Source organism: Harpegnathos saltator, unplaced genomic scaffold (genome assembly GCF_003227715.2).
Source record: "Harpegnathos saltator strain DR-91 unplaced genomic scaffold, Hsal_v8.6 scaffold80, whole genome shotgun sequence".
Lineage (NCBI taxonomy): Eukaryota > Metazoa > Arthropoda > Insecta > Hymenoptera > Formicidae > Harpegnathos > Harpegnathos saltator.
The window spans coordinates 158,177-184,336 of record NW_020230649.1 but is presented as its reverse complement, the minus strand read 5'-3'; the positions used below and the strand labels follow the sequence as shown (position 1 = coordinate 184,336).

The following is a 26,160-nucleotide window of genomic DNA, read 5'->3' as shown; positions in this document are numbered from 1 at the left end:
GGCGGTGCCGCGAAACGAAAACATTTATCATCTGCGAACGCGCCAGATTGTTTGTGTCTCCAGCTTCCGCGCGAATTGCCTCAGAGCCGTCGTCCGCCTGCGAAAATAAACCTTCGCTCTCTCGAACGAATATTATGACGACGAGAATTTTCTTATCGCTGCTGTGCGCGCGCGTTTAACGCTCGGTCATCAGGATCCCCGTCATCGATCCTATCATCGTGAACTTCGCCGAGCGAAAGCTCTCCCGAAAGTGCTCTCTCGCGATTAGAATTTTGCGGGAAATGTCTGTTTTGTCTTGCGAAAAAGGAAAGAAACAACTCATAGCAAAATCATTCGATGCTCAAGTACACTACAGCCTTTCAGTTTGCAGCGAGCGAGGCGAAGAAAGTTATCGATTCGCTGGGGAAGCGTGCGATTTTTTAATATATCTAGAGGATACGCTTTTACATAGCAATCATATCGCTTATCATATAATATTAAATATATACGTGTGTTATATATCTAGCACGTATATACATACTATATAGCATACGTATATATTCTATACAATATTATCATATTATATTGCCATATAATTCAGTGCTTAATTAATATCGGAGTATCCTATTCTTTGCAACAAATTTCAGCCAAACAACATTAGAATGCGAAATAATACCTGCGTCCTGGTCGGGCGTTTAACAGAGCAGTATGATAATGCGAGGAAAGACAAAACAGCCGCAGGAGGAGAAAAATGAGAAAGGAAAGCCGCTAGTTTCCCAAGTGGAGCGAAAGAACAGAAGCTCCAGAGAGTAGCGCGCGCTGATAATTTAGCAAAAGAAAATATCGTATTGTGCTTTGCACGGAGGTCATTATTATATCCGAGTCGGCATTACCCGCGAGGACGAGGGCGCTGAGAGACGAATCGACCGATGCAGAAAGGAGCGAAGGAAGGAAGAAACGATGAGGAATGGAAAAAGGAAAGAAAAGAGGATGAAAAGGGAAAACGAAAGAGCGTTCTTTGTACGGACGGACAATAATCGTGAGAGAACACCCCGTCGCTTATGACTCGTTTCACGTTTCGTTGATTATTCTTCGTGACTTCTCTCTTGAGTCTTTGCCCTCTAATTTGTACTCGGACTTAAATTCGACTGTTTCTCACATAAAATTTAAATCAGCGTAAGCCTTCCATACATCTGTGATATTTTATATCGGAAGTTACCACAAGTCAAGGGATGTATCTTAACAATATTGTAACTATCAACGAGGAAATCATGCAAAAGCGATAGTTGTGATTGACTCGGAATGTGTATTGTGGTTACATGAAACGTGCATTACGCGCATAATGCGCTTTTGCTTTCGAATATCATTGAGGAAGTCGAAGGAAGTTGTCGAGAAAATCGGGACGGTTGAGCGTCGACAAGGAAACTTGTTATCTGAGGTCAGGGACTAATTACTTGATTACGTAATTGCCTTCCTATCCCGGCGGCAACCCTCCCGCGGACCGTCGTGGTCGACAAACCCCCGCTGATTCATCCCTAACCGCGCGATTCTCGTCCTAACAATCCTCCCGAAAAGAAGAATCCTTTAATCTTAAATTAATCCCTCTCAAGAGACGTTTCTTTTGGCAAATTTGTTTTACCGCTGTTTTATGCGCTTTTATGAAACTATAATTTACACGCAATGGCGTAATGTGCAAATACATACATATTTTTTTAATACACACATTTAACTATCATAGAAGTGTCGTAAAATGTGATTTGTCACATTCGAATGACAAATAAGGGGAATAAAAAGAGAAAGTTCATTTCTCTCGAGAAGACATTAGGTTTTTTTCAACTCGAAAATAATTCCGCGTATACATTTTCAATCGGTTTTTGCATCCCCGCATTTGTCTGTAAATGATCTCTTTTTTTGACTGTACTGTGTATCGCACAAATATTGTTAGAGCAGCAATAGAGAGAGAATATTTGATACAATACAGTACAGAGATACACCTTCTCGTTTCCCTAAACTTCCGCAAGAGTGCATAATCTAAAAAATGAGCGAAAGGACCGTGGAAGAAGTAGCAGTCGCGTAAAAATTCGCATTGATCAATCTTCGTTGAACGTCTCGTTTCTCAGTGTACAGCCGCCGATAACCACATAAGCGGCCGTATTTATGCATAAGCAACTTTCTATGAGGTTTGTCGTAACGCCGTTGCAGAGCCGAGGGATTGCGCGGTCGAAGGCTGAGGGGGTGGCACGAGAATACCATGGTGGTGTGTTGCTCTATCTGACGACGCTCATGGAGCTCGTTAGCGTTGCCCGTGGCAACACCCTTACTTGGTCGACCCGTGCTCCCGACCACCAAAGCCACCCCTCGCCTTACAAGAGGCGGAATGGAGCGGGGATGCCATGAAAGAAGAAAAAAATCATGTCGGGCGCATGCGTCGTCCATTCGTCGTTCGCCATCGCGTCATATGTGCGCGATCCACGACGAGGGTGAGGGTGAAGATACACAGGGAAAGGCAGGGCACAAAGAAAAATTCGGGGGTGTCTGTAGCTAGAGGGAGAGAAAGAGAAGTGGGGGAGAACGAGGGTGGAGAGAAAGAGAGAGAGAGAGAGAGAGAGAGAGAGAGAGAGAGAGCCGTCCTTGAAAAAGGTCTGGATGGATGTTTAACGAGACGCTTTGAGCCGCTCTGTTCTCGCTTACCGAGATTTAAGAATGTATGTCGCAAATTGCGTGTGTTTCGATAAATTAATTACAAGCCTTGTGGACTCGAGATTAGAAAAAATATTTCAATCGGTGAGGTTCGCAAGTACATATAAGCACGAGAGACTAACATTTTGAAAGTTAACAAAAGACACTCGTATCTCGCATAACTTCCGATATTATTTATATATATGATACATGTAATACACACACAAACACACACACACATAATTATCATGATGGCACACACAATTATAATGATATACATTCATTCGTTATAATTTGTAACATTTTATCATGATATGTCTTGTACGACCGATTACTATTTGGAAAAGAGAGATTCGGAGATTTGGGAAAGAGATTCGCACTGATTCTCGGGGTTACTTTATCGTAATATACGTATTTAATTGTCATGATATATGATATACGTATATTCATCATGACACGTAATATTTTATCACGATATACTTCATGCGATACAGATTACATAAGATACAAGATAACAAAGTTATTGACTAAATCAAAAGGGTAGAACATACACGTAAATTAATTATTATTGATTTATAAATAAGAAACATCTTTATCTAATAACTGTGATTTTATTTGGTTTCCCATATGAAATTTTTTCAATATCATATCGGACTAAAAATCGGATAACTATTTTCAAGCTAAATGTAATACTTATATAATAGTATCTGTTTGTCCATTCACCAAGTCGTCTGGGAAATTTCTCATGTTTTAATATCTGTAATATCGCACGCTACATTGCAAATGTATAGTCGTGTTTCATTCATTACGTGCTCCTACGACGCCATACCGCGAGAAGTCAGGTCGAAATTGAACTTCTTCAAACAGCGAGTGTGGAGCGATTTTGCAAACGATAGAGAGAAAAGGAGTGAGTATGAGAGAAAGAGACAGGGGAGGAGGAAGGGGTGAGAGAGAGAGAGAGAGAGAGAGAGAGAGAGAACAACGAAAGCCGTGTGCTTAAATTAAATTTCGACGGCGTCGTATCGGCGAAAACGCCTCGCCGAAGCGAAACATGTATTTCAGCGCTATATATTACCCACAGCATGCCGGCTTCGTTGCGACAGAAACATTGCGGCGGCGGTGGCGGTGGCGGAGGAACATGAGAGAGAGAGAGGACTATCAAAGGGGAGGAGATCGCCCGGACATCGGAATTAATAACAAAGTAATTCTTTATTGTGTTCAAAGATAGACCGGTGATATTAATAATGGCGTTCGTCGCTCCCGTACCGTGGGGATTTCATTAAAAAAGCGCGCGGGATCTTGGACAGAGAAGGAGAGAAAGAATGACGGGGGAGAAGGGGGTTGTGGGTTGACGGGGAGCGGGAGAGACTCCAGGGGGTGGCAACGGTGACGCGGGGACGAAGCGGGCCCGGAGTGAGGAATAGAGAGAGTTACGATAGGAAGGTGGCAAGGAGAGACAGAGGAGGTGAAAACGCAGGAGAACGAGAGAAGTGCTGCGTAAGCCCGGGCCAGATCCGCTTAGGGGATGTAATTAAAATCGGAAAAATGTGTTTAATGAATATTCATTTGTGCCTCGATCTGCGATATTAAACGGGCTTGGCTCGCTTCGCATATTGCTATACCGCCCCCTCCGCCAGCGGCACGCGGCCGATTAAACGGTGGGAGTGAGGAAGAAGTGAGGAGGGCGAACGAGAGGATGGGTTGAGGGGCGGGGAGGGGGAGGAGGGTAGCGGTAGACACGCGGTATACGGCGATCGGAAACCGGCGGGCGAGCCGGACGGTGTATGCGCGTGCGTGAGCGCATATGTGTGTGTGTGTGTGTGTGTGTGCATGTTGCGTGCCTCGCTTTAATTTTATTTCGCCTCTTTTTTACGACAATATTTCTCCGCACCGGTTTAGAATCTATCGGGTGGTCAGGGAAATATGGCGTGTGGCCGGATGCGTCGCGACGCGATAAAAATTCGCGGGGCTTGAAAAATGACCCCACGCAGCAACCGCCACGTCGGAAGATCGAAACCGCAGCACAGGAAACCTCCTCCTCTTCCTCCTCGTCCCCCTGCTCTCTGTCCGGCACATTTATCGGTGAAATTGTAGCCAAGTTATTGGCGCGATTATGGGAAGGTACGAGTAACAGGCTCGCCTCTGTCGATTCTCAGATAACTCGCAGTAGATAAGATAATGAAAGGCGTCGCGCTTACTACCAGTACCAGTAATCCGCCACGTTATGTGTACCGGGAGAAGATTAGAAACGTTCGGTCCGTATAATAAAGGCTAAATAATACGCTAGCAATAAGCTCGTGCGAACATTGTAAAAAATACGGCGAAGACGAACGCAGAACTGTACATTTCAGTAAAATGCGCGCGATTATAGACAAGAAGAAAGCTAAACGAGCTGCCAAATTTGGCGTGACAGTCGAGCGAGCTGATTGAAGATCGAAGATCTTTTTTTATTTTGTCTGCTCCTCGATGATGATACGATAATTTGGTAAACCGAGGCGGCGCGAAAGGGAAAGCAATGAAGCTGGAGAACACATACGTCGCACCCGTCAAATAGAATCTTTCGTTGCCAACTATAGCCGCCTCTCTTTTCCTCTATACGACATAAGGAAAAAAATATAGCTCAATCGACGTTGCGATGCACCGTTATGACTCACGGATGGGCTAAAGAATTTGAAACCTGCACCGGTTCCGCTGCTGCTCTTCCTCCTCGCTTTGGCACCGTTGATGTGTTCTCTCCCCTCTCCCCCCTCTCTCTCTCTCTCTCTCTCTTTCTCCCTCTATGGCCAGGATGATATTCCCACTTGCTCTCGGATTCCGACCGTATTCTCGATTTTTCTCGCGCGACAACGAGGTCATGCGAAAGCACCTCACGTAGAGAATCCACCGTCCATCCACCTTCATATACCCCCATCCGACCGCCCCCGATCACCCCTCTACTTTTTTTCCTCGCGACGTTTCATTTCCAGCGGGGGCGTACGATTTCGGGGGAATGAAGGGCGGGGGCGCGCATAAATCGCCCAGAGTCAAGAACAGAAAACATTCGTGTGATAGTTTTCTTCTTCCTTTTCTTCTTCATCTTCATCTTCTTCATCTTCTCCTTCTTCTTCTTCTTCTTTTTCTTCTTTTTCTTCGTCGTCTTCTTCTTCATCTTCTCCTCCTTCTTCTTCTTCTTCCTTCTATTCCTCCTTCTCCTCCTCCTCCTTTTCCTCCTTCTTTTTCCTCCTGTCCCTGCTCCTTCTTCACTACTATCACTTCTTCGCTACCTCCCGTGTTTCTTTTCTTTTCCTCTTCTTCCGGTTCTTCGTTTTCTTCGAGAGTCACGCTCGCTTCCGCCCCTCCCTTCTCTTCCCACCCCTTCGTTCTTCCCGTACTCTGTCCCGCTTTTCTTGCCTAGAGGGTACTAGAGCCGGACGAGGGCGAAAGTTTCGAACGAATTTGCATGTCGCTCTCCTAACGATTTCCTCCTTCGCGGAGAGAACTCTGGCTTCGTTTCGTTTATCGATAAAAGAAATGACGTTGAATAACGCCTCCTCTTCGTTACCGTACGAGATACTCTTTGGATGAGGATTGCAGGGCTCGCGCAACGTGTATCATTACTCGCAGGCTCATGTTTATCAAGTTCTGTAAATTAACTTTCGCAGTTTGTAGGATGAAGAATAAAATCTTTCTGAGATATGTCGGTAGTCTTTGTTATTTTGGTCGGGGTTAATCACACTCTTTACACACAGGTATCTTCTGTCATTTATTTCATATATAGGATCTGCTTTGGAAAATTTAACTTTATTGGAAGAACATATGCGAGACATTTGATTCTTCGGATGGAGGCATTTGCATTTTGATTTTCATACATACACACACACACACACATACACTTAGACAAAATTTTGGTTATCTCCATAAAATTAATCAAGTAGAGAGAGAGAGAGAGAGAGAGAGAGAGAGAGAGAGAGAGAGAGAGAGAGAGAATACCGTCACATTGGAAGCAAGCAGGAAATATCTACAATTTTAGTTTCTTCTATTTTGAAGAGTATTCTTGGATACACCCTCTGTCGAAATCGTTTGTTCTGTTCTGTCTTTGTCATTGATTTTCAAGATGCGACTGTTCCATCTCTTCGTCCTACCAGAATCCTCGTGCACAAGGTATAATGATATAATTCTCATTCTTGTAGCAAGATGATTTGTTTCACGCGATATTTATGTAATCATATCCTTCTGCACGCGAGCTCCTGTACACGCACGGTCGATCTCTTATTCATTATTTTTTATTTATTATTTAGTCTTGTGGCGATTTCTCGAAAGCAACATCGCGAATCTCAACAAGGAATCGTACTTGCGGTAAAAAAAATACCTCGGTATCTCGTTGACACGGGACCTCCGCGTGGGTACCATTGTGCTCTTCCTTTTTTCCTTTTCCACCGTTATTCCACCCGCGCTGGCGTTCGCGCTCTCTCCACTCCGTGGATCCCCTCTAGCTGCGTTTATCTTCCATACCCTATTGATCCGTAAGTGATGGTGCTCCGGAAGGTGGAGGGTGCCGGTGACGGGGGCGGGTAGATCGGTGCTGAGGGCGGGGAAGGACGGAAGGTGAATTTCACAGAGGGGGGAAACAAGGAGGTCGAACTCTCGTGCGCGAATCGCACGATTAGGCCGTCGAAAAGAGAGAGAGAGAGAGAGAGAGAGAGAGAGGGGGGGGAGTAAGAGAGAAAGAGGGCGAGGAAGGGAACGAGGGGGTGGAAAGAACGGTGGGAGAGGGAGAGAGCGAGAGAGATGGCGAGAGAAAAAGGGAAACGAAGATGCCCTGAAAACTGAGCTCGCGGAATGAAATAATAATATTAAGATGGATAGAGCGGAGCCCCAAGTTCTTCGGTACATGGCGACGAAGGGGAAGGACGAGGTCATGGGGTAGGAGCGGGTGGCGGAAGAGGAGGGTAATACGGACCGGCGGCGGCTGACAGTGACGCAAGAAGCTTTTTCATCATTTCCAAACCGTCCTAACTTCGCCCCCGGAACAAGCCAGAGCGAATCCATACGCGGCCATCCTCGTTTCGCTCTTCCACCCCATGTTGTCCTTCATAGGGGATCTCTCCGCGCTCGTATTCAGGTGGATACACCCTGCTCGCAGAAGACTGTATCTTCGCCTTCGCTCGATATCCATGGAGAACGCGAGATATTCGGTAAAATAATAGATCGCAAAGACAAACGTAACGATCGGCTATTTCCAACGAATTTGCTAATATTCGATTCAAGAAGAAGTACGTTTATGTGATTGGAGGAGAAAATTGAGATAAAAGTGTGTGTGTGTGTGTGCGTGTGTGTGTAATATTTAGTTAAAAGTATATTTTATGCGATATGATTGATCAGCAAAATTTATTAAAATTCATCGAACAAAGTTTACATATACACGCACGATTTTATAAGTGATTTTTATTTTGACTCAGCAGCAGTAAATATTAATTTGTATATTTAGGTCCGAAAATTTTGCGAGGCAAGTTTTAACAAATGAAGAAAGAGATGAGCCAATGAGAACGTCGATCAAAATATTGGGTGTGTATATACACATATATGCACCATGACGCCGCAGTTACTTTTGAGCAAAAAGTAACATGTTTGCACACTGATATTAGTATTTAGGCTCTTATTGGCACATTTGCTCCTCCACTTGATTGAGCGCTCAAATACTCAATACATCTCCGTCTTATATCTTCACCAATCTGACAACGATAACAACACACCAAATATCCACACGACGAAACAAATTAAAATATTTCGATATTGTCGACACACACTTTAACCTCTTGGACTTTCGATTCCAATAGTAACTGTTGTCGCAAGTTTGTCAGCGAGCGGACGAACGAACGTACGTCGTAAGAGAGGAGCAAAGGAACGAGCGGAAACGCGGCTTGAATACGCATGCCGAACTGAAAGTACAGAAGCAGATTCGGAAGCGTGAGGTCCCCACTGGCCCGTTTTCCTCCCCTTCGCTGCCTCCTTCTCGCAGCCCGGACTCATGCCCAGTTTTTATCGCAGCTCTTTGTTCTAGTCCTACGGCGCGACCCCTTGCGCATACATCGCATCACAATGTGTCGTTTTTTCTTGTTCCGGGGCTGGCTCGCGCGCGTAATGGGCCCCTCCTTGTGCGATCACCATCAGGTCCCGTCTACTTCAGGATTGTGATCACAGATCATAGATGTACGATGTTGCCCTGGCAAATTTTCGATTTTAATCGTTTGATCATCGTTATTACCGGCTGCTGATGCTACCAGCAGCGTGATACAATCTTGTCGTTAATTTCAAATCATCGTCGAACTAATTGCATCGGGCGTGAAAATAGACGCGAACCGTCATGTGGAATCTCCACGGAAAATTTTGCAACATTGCGTCACAGGGAGCCGCCGGATACCATTGCGTTACGGTTCTGGCTCGCTTGTTATTCCATTTGCATACTCATTCTCGCTTCGTTCGTGCTCGAGAATTCAAAGCGTATACTATACGTTCACGAAGGCACGGCAGAGCGGAAGACGAGACCCTTCGAACGATAATGTCCAGGTCACCCCTCCTCCTGTGGGCCTTTCTTCTTGTTTCTTTTTTGTTGGTAGCACGTATGCGTGCACACGCCAGAATTCGTCGTCGGCATGCGGGCCCGCTAATTCGTGCGAGATCACGTCGCCGGCACACACCGGGCTGATTCGCGAAAAGACGTGAAGAACTTCTCCTCCTCCTCCTCCTCCTCTTCCTCCTTCTCCTCTTCCTCCTCCTCTTCCTCCTCCTATTCCTCCTACTTCTCTCTCGTCTCCGTCGCGGCCCGCGTTAGAGTTATAGGACTCAACATGACCGACATTAATTTCCCTCAACGAGCGGCCGAGATGAGTGATCATTCGTCGTGTATTTGCCGAATCGTCATTTACCGTCGACCGGCGGAAAACACCGGGATATTCAGCATATTATAGCAACTACCCGCCGAACGGCGAATGCCGCGGTGCCCGGAGCGAGTTTGAGAATCTCAAACGCGAGGACAGAGAAATGCATGTTAATTAGAGCGAGATTCATCGCACGGGATACCGTAATGTGTGCCTCGTATTCTCGTTCGTGAGAAATTATTTATCGACATTCGTTGACTATGAGGACGATTTTCGATAAGGAAAGGGAATGACCGTATTGATTTTTATAATCACTAGACTGTAGAATAGTATACTTAGAGTCAAGTTGTGGATTTTCTTTGTTAATTATTACTGTATTATTAAAACTCACCGACTCACGTGTCGTTCGTTGAACGAACAATTAAGTATCTTATGTTTCTCGATTGTCGTCAGAGTAGGTATATTCTTTCTTTCTCTCTATGTTTCCAAGTTTCTTCTACTTATCTCGACTCCTTCAAATTTCTAAACTCATACAATTGTAAATATTTATAATATATGCGACATATCGATATTTGGGGTAAAGTACAGTCACAAAGTCAGGCATTTCTCGATCGGAGCAAACGAGGAAGCGGAGAACTAGCGGGAGAAGCAATATAGATACCCGAGCAGATCTCATCGGAGACAAAACCGCTTCCGTCGTATCGCGGAAGAAAAGAGGCGAAAGAGCAAAGATTCATCCCCTCGTCCCGCCGCGCCTCCTTTCGTTTCGCCGAGCCGCGGCAACCACGGCGGAGCGCAAGGATAATTGCATTAATTTATTCCCGATCCGCCGCAGAAATTTTAGATCCTCCGAGCTAATTACGTTATTAAAGGACTCGGACTCGTCACCCCGTACCACCCACGGAATTACGGCTCCCGATAAAATTCCTCGAGGAGCAAAACGCGCTCTCTCGCCGACCTCTTCACTCCCCACAACCTCCTTCCACCGTCGCCGCCGCCGTCGCTCGCTCCTTGACACTATTAAATCGCGATTTGCACGAATCACAGCACCGGTAGGTAGGAGGTTCATTGCCGATGGTGAATAATATTCAAGGGGTTTTTTAAAACTGTTATTACATGACCGGTCTGTCGACTCTCTCTCTCTCTCTCTCTCTCTCTCTCTCTCTCTCTCTCTCTCTCTCTCTCTCTCTCTCTCTCTCTCTCTCTCTCTCCCTCCCCCCCTCTCTTTCTCTCTTTCTCTCTCTCTCTCGAGTCACAATCGACTACGCGGAGCGACGACAAAGGGGAGGTTCGTTAAGCCGTTCGCTCCTCCAGAAACCGCTGATTGTACGCAATTACGAGTCGAGCCGCGCTGATCGAGGAGCCTGTGCCGTCGTGCTAATCGTTAATTTGAAGATGAGGAACACTTCGTATTCGGATAGACCAATTAAAACTTTTGTCTATTCGCTCGACTCATACTCTCGGGATAACGTCTCGATTGGGAATTCTCGATATTCTTTTTTTTCCTCGCCAACTTATCGAGCGATTTAAAAATATAGAAAGAGATACAGGAAATTTTACAAGTAATTCTATCGATCTGTCGGAGCGCGGAATGCAATGACGATTTTTTTTCTTAGAGAATATTTCGAAGGAAGTTGTGTCGTTTACTTCGTTCCTTGTATATGAATACACGCATATATATTTTGATAATTATTCGCAAAGAGCCATACTATCTTGGTGTCTCCGTTTATTTCTCGCCAAATAATCTTGTCAAACGATTATCCCGACGAGAAATATCTTTTCTCATTATCAAGGAGAGGAGAAAGTCAAATGTGACAGAAAAGGGAAAAAGAGGAAGATAGTGTATATAGTTGTGTGTGTATGTGCGTTGAATTATTAACAAGAGATGATCAAACAGTGTATCTGGCACAAGACGAAGCGAAGGTATCGAGCACAATGAAGAAAAAGCACGAAGAACTCGTTTATAATTCTAGTAACATTAACGAAGCTGCGGACGAGTAATAAATATCTCCATTAACGGAAGTGAATTAATCAGACAGCGTGAGACCTTCCCACTGCCTGTTCCAGCCGGGCGGTGTCGCAAGTTTCTTTTAAGACAGCTGATGCTGATACAGTAGCAGGGTCGAATTTGCATAAGGTCCCATATAGAGAAGAGAGAGAGAGAGAGAGAGAGAGAGAGAGAGAGAGAGAGAGAGAGAGAGAGAGAGAGAGAAACTAACTTGATTATTTCACCTTTCCGAGAGAACGTCGTTCCCCTTCCTCGTGAGTAATGCCGCAACCTTTATAATTAGAAGAGGCTGTTTTCATGTAAATATGCAATGGTAGCTGAGATACGTCTCTCACGAATGTATCAGTCGATGTATCGAGTTTCTCTGGCGTGTAATCTCGATGTATACCCAACTGTGCGGCCGACGACTGCATCTTGCATCTCTGTGCGAGCGATTTATGCGAGGAAAAACAAAACCAATTTGAAAAATTTTCTTTAAATGAACATTCTCTCCCTTTTTTTCTTTTTATGATACTTTGTCTCGTTGAACAACGTTTGCTCCATGCCAAGCCGATTTTATCCAGATTTTTCCTGAAGCCACACAACTTCTTTCTTCAGTCGTTTATTATTTTTTAATCCCTAAATATTATTTTATATTGATTGTTTTACCACTTGCAATGTTAAATTCTCCAAAATAAAATTTCTTGTGTTGTTCATATTATATATATATATTTTTTTTTATATACACTATATATATATAATATATATATATAAGTATATGTATGTATATATATATATATAATATATCGGAATGAAACCAGGCCGGGCACGGGAATTTCTAATGAAGTGTGTGAACTCCGACCCGGTTTCGGCAACCGTAACCTAATTAAGTCCGGAACGCGTATGCAAATTTTCGCGCAGCATGGCGCTCCGTGCTGAAACCGACCCCCATCGTCTTATTCCCTTTCTCTTCTTTTCGCTGTCGCTGCCTTAACGTATTAGCACACCGCACCGATCTCGCGTCGCACGCACTCGCAATTGTCCTGTATGCGACCGTTAATTAATTAGAAGTCTCCGCGGAGAAGGGTTCGGTTGGAATACGTTACGCGACCCGGACAAAACGGGTCAACGACTCGCGACAGGATTGAACTTACAATCTTTCGTGGCAGTTCTTAGCTACTGTATATCAAGCGGTAGACGAAATGAACTTTTTATAAGAATCATTCGACAAGACGCGTCAAGGCCAGGCTTGAAATGGAATGTACAGCGTTGTGTTTCTCGTAAATTAAATTCTTTATATCTAAAAGTCGTACTTAATTTTTAATGTTTTAATTACTTAATATATTAATACATATATATATATATATATATATATTATATATATATATATATATATATATATATATAATTAATCAAATCCATAATTTAATTTAATAATCTTCATGTGTTGATATATTAATATGTTTAATATATGTTCTTATATACGTGTGTATGTGTGTGTAAATATTAAAATGTATCATAATATTAATATTTATTAATTTATTTTTTCTTACAGTATATTACATTTTCTTGATTTATGTTTGACTTCTTTATTTAATTCTACACGAGGAATTGTTTCATCTCACAAGCTAAATATATATTTCCTCTAATTTTAATTATTAAATAATTTGAATACTCAATTTCCACATTGTATTGTAGAATATACATACATTTGAGGCTTTAATTTATCAATGATAGAGAGAACTATTTTTCACACATACGCGCGATACGGAGGGGAGGAGGGAGGGGAATACCGGCTAGCTCTCCTCTCTCGAAATTAATGAATTTCCGAACGAACTCGACGCAAGACGAGTCGTAGCAAAAAGAGGTTGACCTGTGCTTGACACAATGTCAATGGTCCTTTCAACTTCCGCCACGGCACATCGGTGGCAACAGTGCAACCTGTCTGTCCCACGGTGCAGCTGAATGCACCCAATATCGACATTACTCTGAAACGTTCGATGGGGATGAATATCTATTGATTGGTGGTATGGGGCGGCCCCTTAGGATCCGTTTCTCGATACAAACGTGTGTACCTGCTGCAGTCCCAAACACATCCCATTCTACCTGCGAGTACGCAGCAAATTATCGTGCATCCAGTAGCACGTGTCACATGACAGGTACCCACGCGACAACAACAGCGCGACGTGGACTTCCGATATTACTAGGTGCGCAACTAAGTTTCCGGGTTTCACACATGGATGGCGCTAACGACACATGTAGTCGACATACATGTCTGAAGTTGTGTTTTTTTCATAGCTTGGACATCTGTTAACAATAACCAGTCGTGATACCAACACATATCGCAACGTAAAAATATTTTTTCTAGCAACGAAGATGTCGAGTTTCGTGCCAAATAAACAGCATTCGCGGGAAGCTTTGCTTTTCTGCTTTAACTTGAAAAAAAGTGCAGCTGAAGCACGTCGTTTGCTTGAGGAGGCCTACGGCGAACATGCACCATCGAAAACTACCTGTGAAGATTGGTTTAAACGCTTCAGAAGTGGCGATTTCGACACTGAGGACAAGGAGCGCTCCGGAAGACCAAAAACAATTGAGGACGCCGATCTGCAAGCGTTATTGGATGAAGATGATGCGCAAACACAAGATCAACTTGCGGAAGCATTAAACATGACTCGCCAAGGTATTTCCAAACGTTTACATGCCATGGGAAAAATTCAAAAGGAAGGAAAATGAGTGCCGCATGAGTTGACTGAGAGACAGATGGAAAATCGAAAAGCCACTTCCGAAATTTTGCTTTTGCGGCATGAAAGAAAGAGTTTCCTGCATCGAATTGTTACTGGCGATGAGAAGTGGATATATTTCGAGAATCCCAAACGCAAAAGATCGTGGCTTTCACCTGGTGAAGCATCAACATCGACGGCACGGCCAAATCGCTTCGGAAAGAAGACAATGCTCTGCGTTTGGTGGGACCAGAAAGGAATCGTGTACTATGAGCTGCTGAAATCGGGCGAAACTGTCAATGGGCATCGCTACCGACAACAACTGATCAATTTGAATCATGCATTGCTCGAAAAACGGCCAGAATGGGACACGAGACACGAACGAGTGATATTGTATCAGGACAACGCTCTGTGCCATCGCACTTCCATCGTCCAGGACACCATCAAAACACTGAAATGGGATCGCTACCGCACCCGCCATATTCGCCAGACCTGACCTTCCGATTATCACTTGTTCCGGTCGATGACGCATGGCTTGGCTGGGCAACACTTGGCCAATTTCGAAGAAGTGCAAAATTGATCGGATGAATGGTTTCGGTCCAAAAACGCGTCGCGTTTATCGTCGCGGTATTCATGTATTGCCAGAGAGATGGCAAAAATGTGCAGCTAGCGAGGGACGATACTTTGAATAAACCATTTTTTGTATTTCTCTTGAAATTTTCCATTTTTCATTGATCAAAAAAACCCGGAAACTTTGTTGCGCACCCTAGTATATAGCGATATTGTTTTTACTACTGCGATTTATGATGCCTGATCTGAGAAAAAATTCAAATGACATTACTATCTCTGCTCTCAATTGTCATCCTGCATCTTTCTCGGTCGTAGATGCGTAATCAGACTGCTCGATTTAATATACTTTGATGAATTTTCTTAAATTAACGGAGCGTACACATTCCCCGCTATTGTTTTATGCATATATTATCGGCAAGGGAGTAAATCGTAGATAATACGCAAATTATTGATATTCAGTCGACAATCAGCTTGGTTAGCCATTTTCGTTACATCGTACTCTCGGTACTATACATGTATAATGATGAATAACTGAAATTCCAGATCACGCGTGCGCGTGTAATGAATGCGCGTGTACCTTTGATCACACACGTGAACGCAGCTGGGTCTGTCCATTATGGATTGGTAATTCGATATCGATGCATTTTCCGAATGCTCGGCAAACATTTACGTAAGACAGGTTCGGTTACATTAGGTTGGGAAAGAACTGGAGAATTCGAACAAGGCGATATATTTGCTATGCAGAATCTATGCTAGACGATTGTACGTACCGATCTTTTCGCATTTTACTGATGATAGAAAGAATATTTGATATTGACATTTTTTATGTTTAGTCTTAAATTGATGAGATCGATTTGAGATCTACTAAAACAACGCAGACGTATGCACATACATAAATTAATTAACAAGAGAATGGAACTGATCATGCTGGGAGAGGATTTTCATTCGTGATTTTGGTGCGAACGTATCAGGTCGATTTCGCGCTCTCTGCGCTGCGAAAGAGAAACAAGAAAAGCTTTTATCGTATTAACAAGATAATTTAATCAAGATGGTTACTTAATTGGATTATCTTATTCACAAATTTCTTAGCGTCCTGCGCTATTTAACGACTGTCTGGGCATCCACTGTGTGGCTTGTATCGTATCGATATTCAGGGCGCATTCTTGATGACATACACGCGCGAATTTGATTTTGACGATGTCGATGTGATAAGAAGAAGAACACGATCGTATCTCGCCGCCGCAGCGCTTTGATAAAATTTTAAAACACAGTATCGAATATTAGCTGCCCCTCGCGACGTGATCTCGAGATGAATCGCGGAAGTAATGGAGAACGAAGGCCCCTCTCGCATCCGGCTGCAATCCTGTTCTGTTGCTCGCACGTCAACCCTCGTTGTTTTTTGCCGGGCTCTTAATAATTGATTATCTGATTACGATACATTATACCTCTCTTTCTCCGCCCCGTTCCTACTTTAGCATACTGTCGGAGGGCATTATTTCTGCACCGAGAGAAGGAGCGTCGCAACAGATAGAAAGACAGAGGGAGAGAAGAAGCGCGACGTGGAGAAGCAGCGAGTGAGAGAGGGAAACTTTTTCTTTCCGTCCGTCCGTCCGTTCGTCCGACTACGGACGGCCATTTGCATATAGGCCCCCTTATCGACAAACACACCGGGGGCGCCCTTCGTAATGAGGGCCCCCTTCCTTCGTTCGACGTCCCTCTTTCCCTTATTTTTTCAACGTGGACCGCTATTGTCCGTTAACTCATTCGTCGGGACAACCGTGGACCAGTGGTGTCTCGCTTCCTTTCTCGTTATTCCCATCTCTTTTACTATGCGTCTCTGTCTCTTTCTCTCGTTGGCTCGCGCTCCTTTTACTTCCATTGTGCGAGAACGTAGTAGTAGTAGCGTATGTTACAAAAAAAGAGAGAGGGACGAAGAGAAAAACGTTGGAAAATAACAAAACCGGTTGCGCCTGTGCTCTCTCATTCTCACTCTCACCCTCTTACTCGCGCACGCACATCGAGAAATATGAATCACAGAGGTAAAGGCGGATGCGTCGGTGTTAGTCTTTCATGACATCTGCTTTATAAGTATAAAAAAGAGCCAAAGAGAGATCCCATTATCGTTTTTATCACTATATATTATATAATTGTAGTCATGAGAATGCATGGAGAACGGATAATGCATTCATTATTCGATCGTTTTGTACACAACTCTGTCTTCAGTGATAAAAATAAAGAAAAACAATATATATATATATATATATGTATATATGTATATATATATATGTATATATATAACATATATATATGTATATATATAGTCCAATTTTTTATTATATCTTCTTTTTCTACCAATTAATTTTAACAACTTTTGTTTGAAACATTTTTTTATTTGCCTAATATTTTTTTAAATATTTAAGGAAAACTTGGTAACTTTTTCAACATTTAACTTACGATCTCGCTAACTATTCGTCGAACGAAAATATAATATTAGACTTGTTTACTTTATTTATTATCAAGAATATATTACTATAATAGTGCCCTAACTTTTGTTAATTTAATAATTTTGAAATTTCCAAAGGTCGATAAGTTAACAAAAGTTAGGGCACTATTACAGTAATATATTGTTGGTAGTAAGTAAGGTAAAAAAGTCTAATATTATTTTTTCTTTCGACGAATAGTTAGCGAGATATCGTAAGTTAAATGTTGAAAAAGTTATCAAGTTTTCCTTAAATATTTAAAAAAATATTAGGCAAATAAAAATATGTTTCAAACAAAAGTTGTTAAAATTAATTGGTAGAAAAAGAAGATATAATAAAAAATTGGGCTTTCTACTTAAAAAAATTAAGTTGACCTTCAACTGACCTTGAAAATACCCTCCAAATAAAAAACTGATAATGCCATTCTCTTTCCCCTTCGAAATCATGGAACACATGTTTTACCTTTTTTTAATATCTTTCATAGTTTTCGAGATTTTTTATCTGTTACGTTTGAAATTTAACACCCTGTATGTGTGTGTGTATGTGTGTATGGTACGTACATATATATATATATATATGATGCATAAAAAAAGGCGACCGTTGACAACGGACATTTGATTTGTTTTGGGATTTCGAGACTTGTTTTGGGGTCGCGAGGACGAGACAAGTGTTGTTTTTGTTTTGGCGTGGCGGCGAGCGCTGTTCGGCGGATTGACGGGCGAGTCGAAGGTAGAAGATGTTTGGCGGCGGCACGCGTGAGACAGATCGATTGTGACCGCGGGCCTGAGTGAGTCCGGATATTGGGAATTTGTTTTCTGTGTGAGACGCCGCTCTTGTGCAAATCTTCCTGCGTGCGTTCGTGCGGCTTCGTTACGACTACGACTACGGCGTCGGGCTTTTGCTTTTGCTTTCTACGTGCTCCGGGACATCAACATATTGCTGCATGGCGGACAACGAGCGTAACGGTTTCAGAAGGGACCTAAGGCCTGATCTACAATAGGTGTTGTAAGCTGTAAGCCGTAAAAATTAACCAATTATAGCCGATTATTTTTAATAATCGACTGTGATTCGCCAATTCTTACAACTTACAACTTACAACACGTATTGTAGACCAAGCCTAAGTGTTTCTCCGACATATAAGATAAATGTACCAGTTATTGGACAGTTAAGGAATTATGCAATGAAATAATTTTTTTAAGTTTACTAGACTCTAAACTTTTAATTTATTATGAATGCCTGGTATAAATGCATATTTCCTCTAACTAATTTCATTATTCAATATATTATTTGTGTCAATTGTAAATTATTTTTACCCATAAATATGATTTGAGTCATATGTCCTAATTATTGGACCTGCTATATTTACATCTTTGGCGTTTTTGTTCGCTTTTGTTCACTTTTTATTTTCTATTAATTTTGTCTTTAACAAAAAGACAAATAAAGTTTATTACATTAATTGACGTAACCTGAGATTATGTTAAGGTTATGTTTCAAAAAATTATTCGAAATTATTATTATATACTAACTAAAATCGTTCATTCTTAAATCAAACAATGACTTGTATTGTAATTATTAAATATCAATATAAATATTATTAAATATCAATTAACTTACCATGCTTTCATCAAGATTTTATTGCTTCTTGTTTTTTATTAAATGCCACGAGCACAGTTCAACTTGGCTGTCCAATGACTGGTACAAACGTTAAACTGCGATACGCTTATTTTTGGACAACCGTCCATTCGCTACGACATTCATATATACGCGTGCACCGCTTATTGGACATCTATTTTTATTAATTTTAACAAATAATTTGGTATTATGTATTCAATTTTGCACTCGGAATTATTCATCAATTTATACTTTAAATTTATATATTGTACATCCAATAAAATATCTAAATTCAAAATAATTAAATGCTTAAGAAAAATAACTTTAGTCTTAAAGCTTTTGCTTCGATATCGATATGTTTTATTCATTGCCATCATCACATTATTTTTGAAAAATCTTTTTAAAGATATGTCATTTTCAATATGAATAAGTTATGAAGCAATTAATTCCTAAATAATATGAAAAATTAGAACAAATTTATTTAAATTCATTAATATTACCAAACGCTTAATATTTAAAATTTATGTCATTTCGTCCAATAATTACCTAATATTAGTGGCCATGTCCACTAATTGGTACATTTACTTTATATAAGTAAAAAATCATTGTGATATATCAGAATCGAGAATCCCCGCGATCTTGGTTCTTGTTTGTAGAGATCGTGAGATTGAGAGAAAGAGCATTCAATAATGCTTTTCGACAATCCAACATTTCAAGATTACTGATAAATAATATTATATCTGCTATAATATCTGTCATAATGTACATATCCATCAGGAAAATGCTTTAGAATATACTTCTTTCAAGTATAAATAAACGTTTCTCTTCAAGATCGTTACCATTTATTGCAGTATTTTATTCGTTCTGACAAGCAGATCGACATATATTCTTATTGAAATAAACTCGACTTTATACTATATATCTATATACTATATATATAACTATATACTATGAACAAAGCGATAAAAGAATAGATTCCGCAGTCGGCAAAACATGTATGTTGCTGACAAATTTTTCGATGTGATATATCTAGCATCGCGAAGATGGAAGTTCCATGACTACCTGCAGCATTCGAGCGTCTTAAATTACGGGCATTAAATTTGAATTACGCGATGGAAATCGTAGGGTTGTGTGAACCTGGTGATTTCTCAAATCACGAGGATGGTCTTAATGGATCAGCCTAACGACGCGATTTGAAAAATCGCCTCTTAAAATTGAATGTTCACGTAAGATGCGTTATTACAATGTATTCAGATGGTGAGTGCAATAAGTCATTTATAATTACACTTATTAGCGCGATGTCTAACCATCATCGATCATACTGCAGGATTCTAATGACGTACTTCAGTCGACGGAAAACAACTGATGTGCGAAACAAAAATATATAGTGAATTTTATATTATTCTTTATTATTATTCTGTAGCAGTAACCATTACCGAGAAATGAATTTCATTCAAGAACGTAACATACAAGTTATTAGAAATCACCTTATCATCTTGGAAATGCAAAAAATAATAAGTTTCCAATTTGGTTTTCAAGATAAACCTAAGGAAAACGAGTTTTCAAGATAGAACTATCTTGTATGAATTTTTTCAAGAACAGTCTTACGCGAAAGAAAAATAATATTTAAATTATTTTTCAAGCAAGGCCATTGCCTTTTCTGTTGCATACAGCAGCAGTTGTCCGTCTTACCTGACTTATGTGATGGCGCGAGAGCTCACGTCATGGCTGCGTTTTCGCGGGTGCATCATTGTTCGCGGCGTTGTTCGCACGCGGTGAACAACGTGGCGTGGGGAACGTAAGAGCCCGTTTTCGTTTCCTCAAGATCGATCGTTACCGACTTTGTTACCTAACTGTCAGGATAATCTGCGACAAGAATCACACGAGCCACACGATAGATATGAAGAAAGCGGACTCGTATGTGTCCGGCCCGTAGGCGAGTAGAGGGCAGGTGCGCAGATGCTTTCGGGAGAATAATTAATATTCAGCGAGGAAAAAGTGGGCGCGAAAGACCGACACGATGGCCTCCTCTTATAAACAGTTGACGCGTTAGCGAACGGGCACACTGCTCGCTAACCACGCACCTGGTACCTGGCCAAATAATAAAAAGTAAAGGAATAAACTTTCAGTCTTCTCACCGATTAGAACCATTACGGGACGGACGTTCGGTTACATACACACGATAGCGGCCTAACCTAAGACTGTTTAACTTACGAAAATTACGCGCTCGGCCGTGTTTGTGTTAACGACGAAATAATATAGCGTGCACTTCCGTTATTAATACCGAAGGTGTCGCCTCACCTTCCGGCGCATGTGTCGACTAATTTGTGTTGTTCGTCGCACTACGTATCGCGCCGTATGAAAAACGCGTTTTCGATTTCTTCTCGTTAAATGTCTATGTTGATGAGAATGATGGCACTCAGTCGTCGATTGCTTTTTCAATTTTCGCGTGCTGTACACACACACACACACACACACGTTATAGATATGCACATATATATGTATGTATATTTCTTAATTTCTTCTTCTTAATTAATTCTTCTTAATCTTCTTGTTAATTGTTGTTGTGGTAAATCTCATCCAAAAGAAAGAAAATGTTATTGTACATGTCATATTTTATTCATAGTTCTTCAACTACCCACAACGAAGGGAATTTTACATATTCCCAAATTTATATATTCACATTTTTTATTGACAAAAAGAAAACTTTTGAAAATGCACTTCACCAATCCTGATGGCATATTTTGGGTATGTTGTAAAACAACTTCAATGTATAAAAAATAAGAAGTATTTTTTTTTTACATCTGCTTTTATGAATCAAGATAATATCTCAGAGAAAACCCGGTAAAATCGAACGCGCATAATTTAGATTAGAAACGAGTTAACACAAGAGCTTAATTCGTCAACGGCTTGTCTCCACAAAGTTCTTTGGAGTCGCAATAAAAAATCACGCAACGCCCCATACATGTATTCACGAAACGGGATAATGATAGCCGTCCAAGCGAACTCCGCGCTATATATATGCCCCGAGTGTACGCCATCACGAAGCAGGTTTACGGCAGGTCTGCTGTCGCGGCTCCCGCATCGTCATCCAATGATATCATTATCGGTAATCTAAAAGTGAAAAAAGAAACAGGAAAAAACCCAGATGATCGGCCCCTGCTTGTCAACGGAGGTATCGTCCGATCGTGCCGCGCCAGGAATTGCAGCTGCAGAAAACGAGGAAAACTTGTGATCAGATAAGAGTAAAAGCAGAAGAGGGCGGCATAGGGGGAGGGAGGTGGAGAATTGGAGGGAGGGAGAAAGATAAAGAGCGCTCACGGAGGAACGGAGAAGTACAAATTACGGGCACCCGGAACCGTTCTTGCGGCCGTGTTAACTTTCGTCGCGTGCCTTCAGGAAATACCTCAACTTTTGCAGCCACGTGCTATCGCGCGTTGGGGCATTATAAACTTTCTATCGTTCACCTTTGTCTCTCCCGCTTCTGGCGCTCTTGCTCATGTGCGAATCGCAAATTAGCCGTATAATCGCTATTTTCGAAAGTGAGAACCATTCCCCTACCACCGAGAAGAAATTTATTCTTCCGTCAAAGACTTTTCCGTCAAAGATAAATATTCATTATTCTACGGTGCGATTATAGTCGTAAGTACTGTTTATCGATCCGAGTTCATTCATCTACAACCATTTTTACTTGTAAAAATGCTAATTATGCAATTAGCAGCCCGGTAAAAAGCAGCGTTGTTTAATTATATTTATCTTGAATCTTATTTATTAGATCGAATTCGATCATTTATGTAATTATTTTTACATGTGAAAACCAACTGTTGCTTAATGAATATAGCGCTATTTAATTGAGCTATGATAAAATGTATCAATCTTTATATATATCATATACGTAAAAAATAACGCGTGAGTGCAGAAGTATAAAAAAAATTTATGAATCAGATGAATTTAAAGGAATTCGCATCGAGAGTAGACCAAGTCTGATTTACCGTGACAGCATGTAATAATGATAGGCAATATTTGTAATGTGCAGATACGAAGCCGTGGAACTAATCTGCCGAGAAGTAAAGGCCGTCTACAAAGATTCGGAGATTGATTGGCTGCTGGTATACGACGCAGGTTGTACAATCGACGACACAGCTTTGCCTGAGCATGTGACGGAACCCAACGATCTCGATCGTTTGATCGGTGGAACATTCAAATTATTCTTGGCGGCTCTACCTACAGCTCCGACCATTGTCACCGTCGCCAGGTAGGTCGCTTCATCGTTAACTTTAAAACGTGCATGCTGGATTGCTTTTCTCGAGCCAGTCGGATATTTAAAAAAATTGAAGCTTTGCAAAGAATTCCGTTGGACGTGGTTTAGATAAGGGATAATTCTTTGTGCTGTAAGTTTCTCGCATAGACGGTAATTTTTAGGTCAACTTATTTTTTACAGTAAAACTTATAGTTCTCACGCGACATCCGTTCATTTGTACAAGTATTGAATAATATCATTAATAGTATTCAGTAATCATTATGAGTAATATTTTACATATCTTTTGTTTGTTGCGGTAAGAGAGCGTTGCGTTCATTCGAAATTAAAACTTCAAACCTGATATACATGCAATGGCGGTATACAAAATAATATGGTCGCTGCATTATCAAAATTAGTCTTGTTATCATTTCAGTATTATTACAGTTCAATGGTACAGTCAGTTGCTAAAATATTACTTACGATCGTTCATTGGTTAGATTCAAATCAAGAGTGATCGCAAGTGCGATGCACTGAGAGCTAGCTATGCGTGTAAATGTCATAAACATCGTAAGACGATGAGGAAAGGGTGGTGTGTACATTTTACGAGAAGCGAGAGGCTAGGGAAGAATTTGACAATTATTGCACCGCACGCATATATCGATGAAATGAAACGTTCAGCTTGTTACAAATTGTTCGTAATTACGGCTACAACGACAGCAAAATTACATCGCCGCGCTTTTGCACGCGCGGCGACCGGCAGGGCTTGCACAAGTCGCAGATGGCGCGGAAGAAGATGCTGGGAGGGCACGAAGAAGGGCGGCTTATAGGGGGCAACAACGACGGGGCTGTCTGGAGGGTGGGTTCGGTTTGTGGGAATACCCTCAAGCCCCACCCTTCAGAAGGGGAAAGAGATGGGTCTCGACAAGGGCTGCACAAAATCAAACCATCTAACTTTCACGAGTCACAGTTAGATGTCCCTACCTTTGATGTCCCGTTTATTTCTTTCTCCGTGCTTTATCTCTCGAGACTCTCCATGAGGATTGAGCTGAACAAAAACGACAAAATTGTTTTGTTGAAATTATGAGAAAGAAGTTGGTTTATGTATATTAAATTTACGAGGGGCATAAAACATAAATACGAACGAAGATACACCAGGCCAGTGCGTGTACATAAATTGAATAATTGAATAATTCTTCGAAATTGAATAATTCTTTTGCGCTGGCTTCCACTTGATTCGTTGTCCAATTTCCCAAATATTCCAGAAAATTTGAATAAACTGAATATTTTGCTCTCCAGGACGGAGTATATGCTGAAAGAGTAATTTCTATCAAGTTTACAATAACTAATCAGTGCTGATCAGTAAAAGAAAAGAAGAAGGATTCATTATACGTTATATTACTATCTTTGTGTTAGTTGATACTTTCAATTGATATGGTTGTCAGTAAAATCGTCCTGAGATATTGGTAATTAACTAATTATATAGAATGGGTGAGTAATCAGTTAAACAGATATTAATATTATTAACACTATCATTTCTGCACGTGAAAAAGTAGCTTATTTGGTTTTCGGTGGTAAAAAATAAATTTGTTATATGTCTTCGTCAAGTAAATATAATGATTACATAGCGCCATCTCGCGACGAATGCACGGAGATTTTACTCAGACACTCAGCGAAGAAAAAATCGATTTCACCCTGTTTGATGTACTTTCACCCCTCGCTGCCTTCAATCTCTACATAGGCGTATTAGTTTCCGGGGTAGACGCGGAAACGCCACCGGATATCGCTTCTAGACAGTCTGCAGTCTCTCTCTCTCTCTCTCTCTCTCTCATAGTTTGCCATACAGATGATTAAATTATTGCAAAGTTGAGAAAAAGTTGACGAAAACGATGGCGAAAAATGGAGAAGTTCGATAGGAAAGCAAAAACGTTACGACAGTTACAAGTGAAAGAAAGTACAGAGTTTAATAAGTCGTTTAATAAGAAATAGAGAAAGGAGGGAGAGGCAGAGGGGAACAGGCATGATTTTTTACTACTGATTTTTTAATTTGATATTTTTTCTCCGGGCTACTATTTTTCGAACGATTACAGTACACATCGTAGATCGAGATTTTCCTTAAATAGTTATTAATTTCATGAAGAAGTTGAGGTGAATGAGCTCTAATTTGTAACAGAGAAAAATGTATGAAATAATAAAAGCGGATTTCGAGACAATGATTATCACGCGAGCTAATTTTTTATTGGAATCCAACGAAGAACAGCAATTATTGTCAATTAGATACATAAATGAACTAACTATATTCCTCTCTTTTACAGATCCAGCGAAGATGAATACTGCCCTCCCGAAAGCGTCGAACAAATACAATGTGCGGTTCTTGATGAACTCCACTTACGTCTCGGGTCGGAAGTAGACGTTCAATTTGCTTATCAACAAGACGAAGAGCAACAATGAATGAAGAAAATGTCTCCTTTCTTTTAAGAGAGTCCAAGGAATTACAATTTGTCAAATAAAGGTACTCTTGTAGCAGCAAATGTATTACGAGTAATTATCTGAACCTATGACGTATATCAATTTTTTTCGTATTGTTTCTAACATATCAATAGGAAAACAACGATGATTCGGCGTCAATCTCCATCGAATTAGAATCAGGTAAAATTTGTCTTATCGATCATATCGATTAGCGATCATAAACATTATATTTAAGAATCGACGAGTGAATTGATAGACTGAAAAATTCTCTCAATTACCAACCAATCCTATACATTGACATTGAAAGAAAGATCCGAATGCGTCGATCGAGCTTTCCTTCGTTCGGTGATATCCGTGTAACAACAATCTCGATCGCAAAAATATGCATTATTCGTTTGCGAGGTATCGCAAGACAGACAAAATCGGAAGATAAACACACGAGAAAGGGACCGACGACGGTGGTGCGAGTCTTTGATTGCGATTTACATAAGATCGGTGCCAGTGGTCCACTTTAGGACGCGAACACAATGCTGGCGCGAAGGTTGCCGCGCGTTCCTTTTTTCTTCTCTTC

At 41.2% G+C, this 26,160-nt stretch overlaps 1 protein-coding gene across 1 annotated transcript in view; it reads left to right on the top strand.

Moving 5' to 3' along the window:
* The window catches only part of MESR6 (misexpression suppressor of ras 6), a 720,981-nt gene extending 695,336 nt beyond the window's left edge, over nucleotides 1-25,645 (top strand). Inside the window, exons 9-10 of the mRNA XM_025306807.1 lie at nucleotides 22,920-23,138; nucleotides 25,436-25,645. Of these exons, the coding sequence (XP_025162592.1) occupies nucleotides 22,920-23,138; nucleotides 25,436-25,571 (355 nt within the window). The 3' untranslated portion in view covers nucleotides 25,572-25,645. The remainder of the gene's footprint in view (nucleotides 1-22,919; nucleotides 23,139-25,435) is intronic.
* Nucleotides 25,646-26,160: the final 515 nt, after the last annotated feature.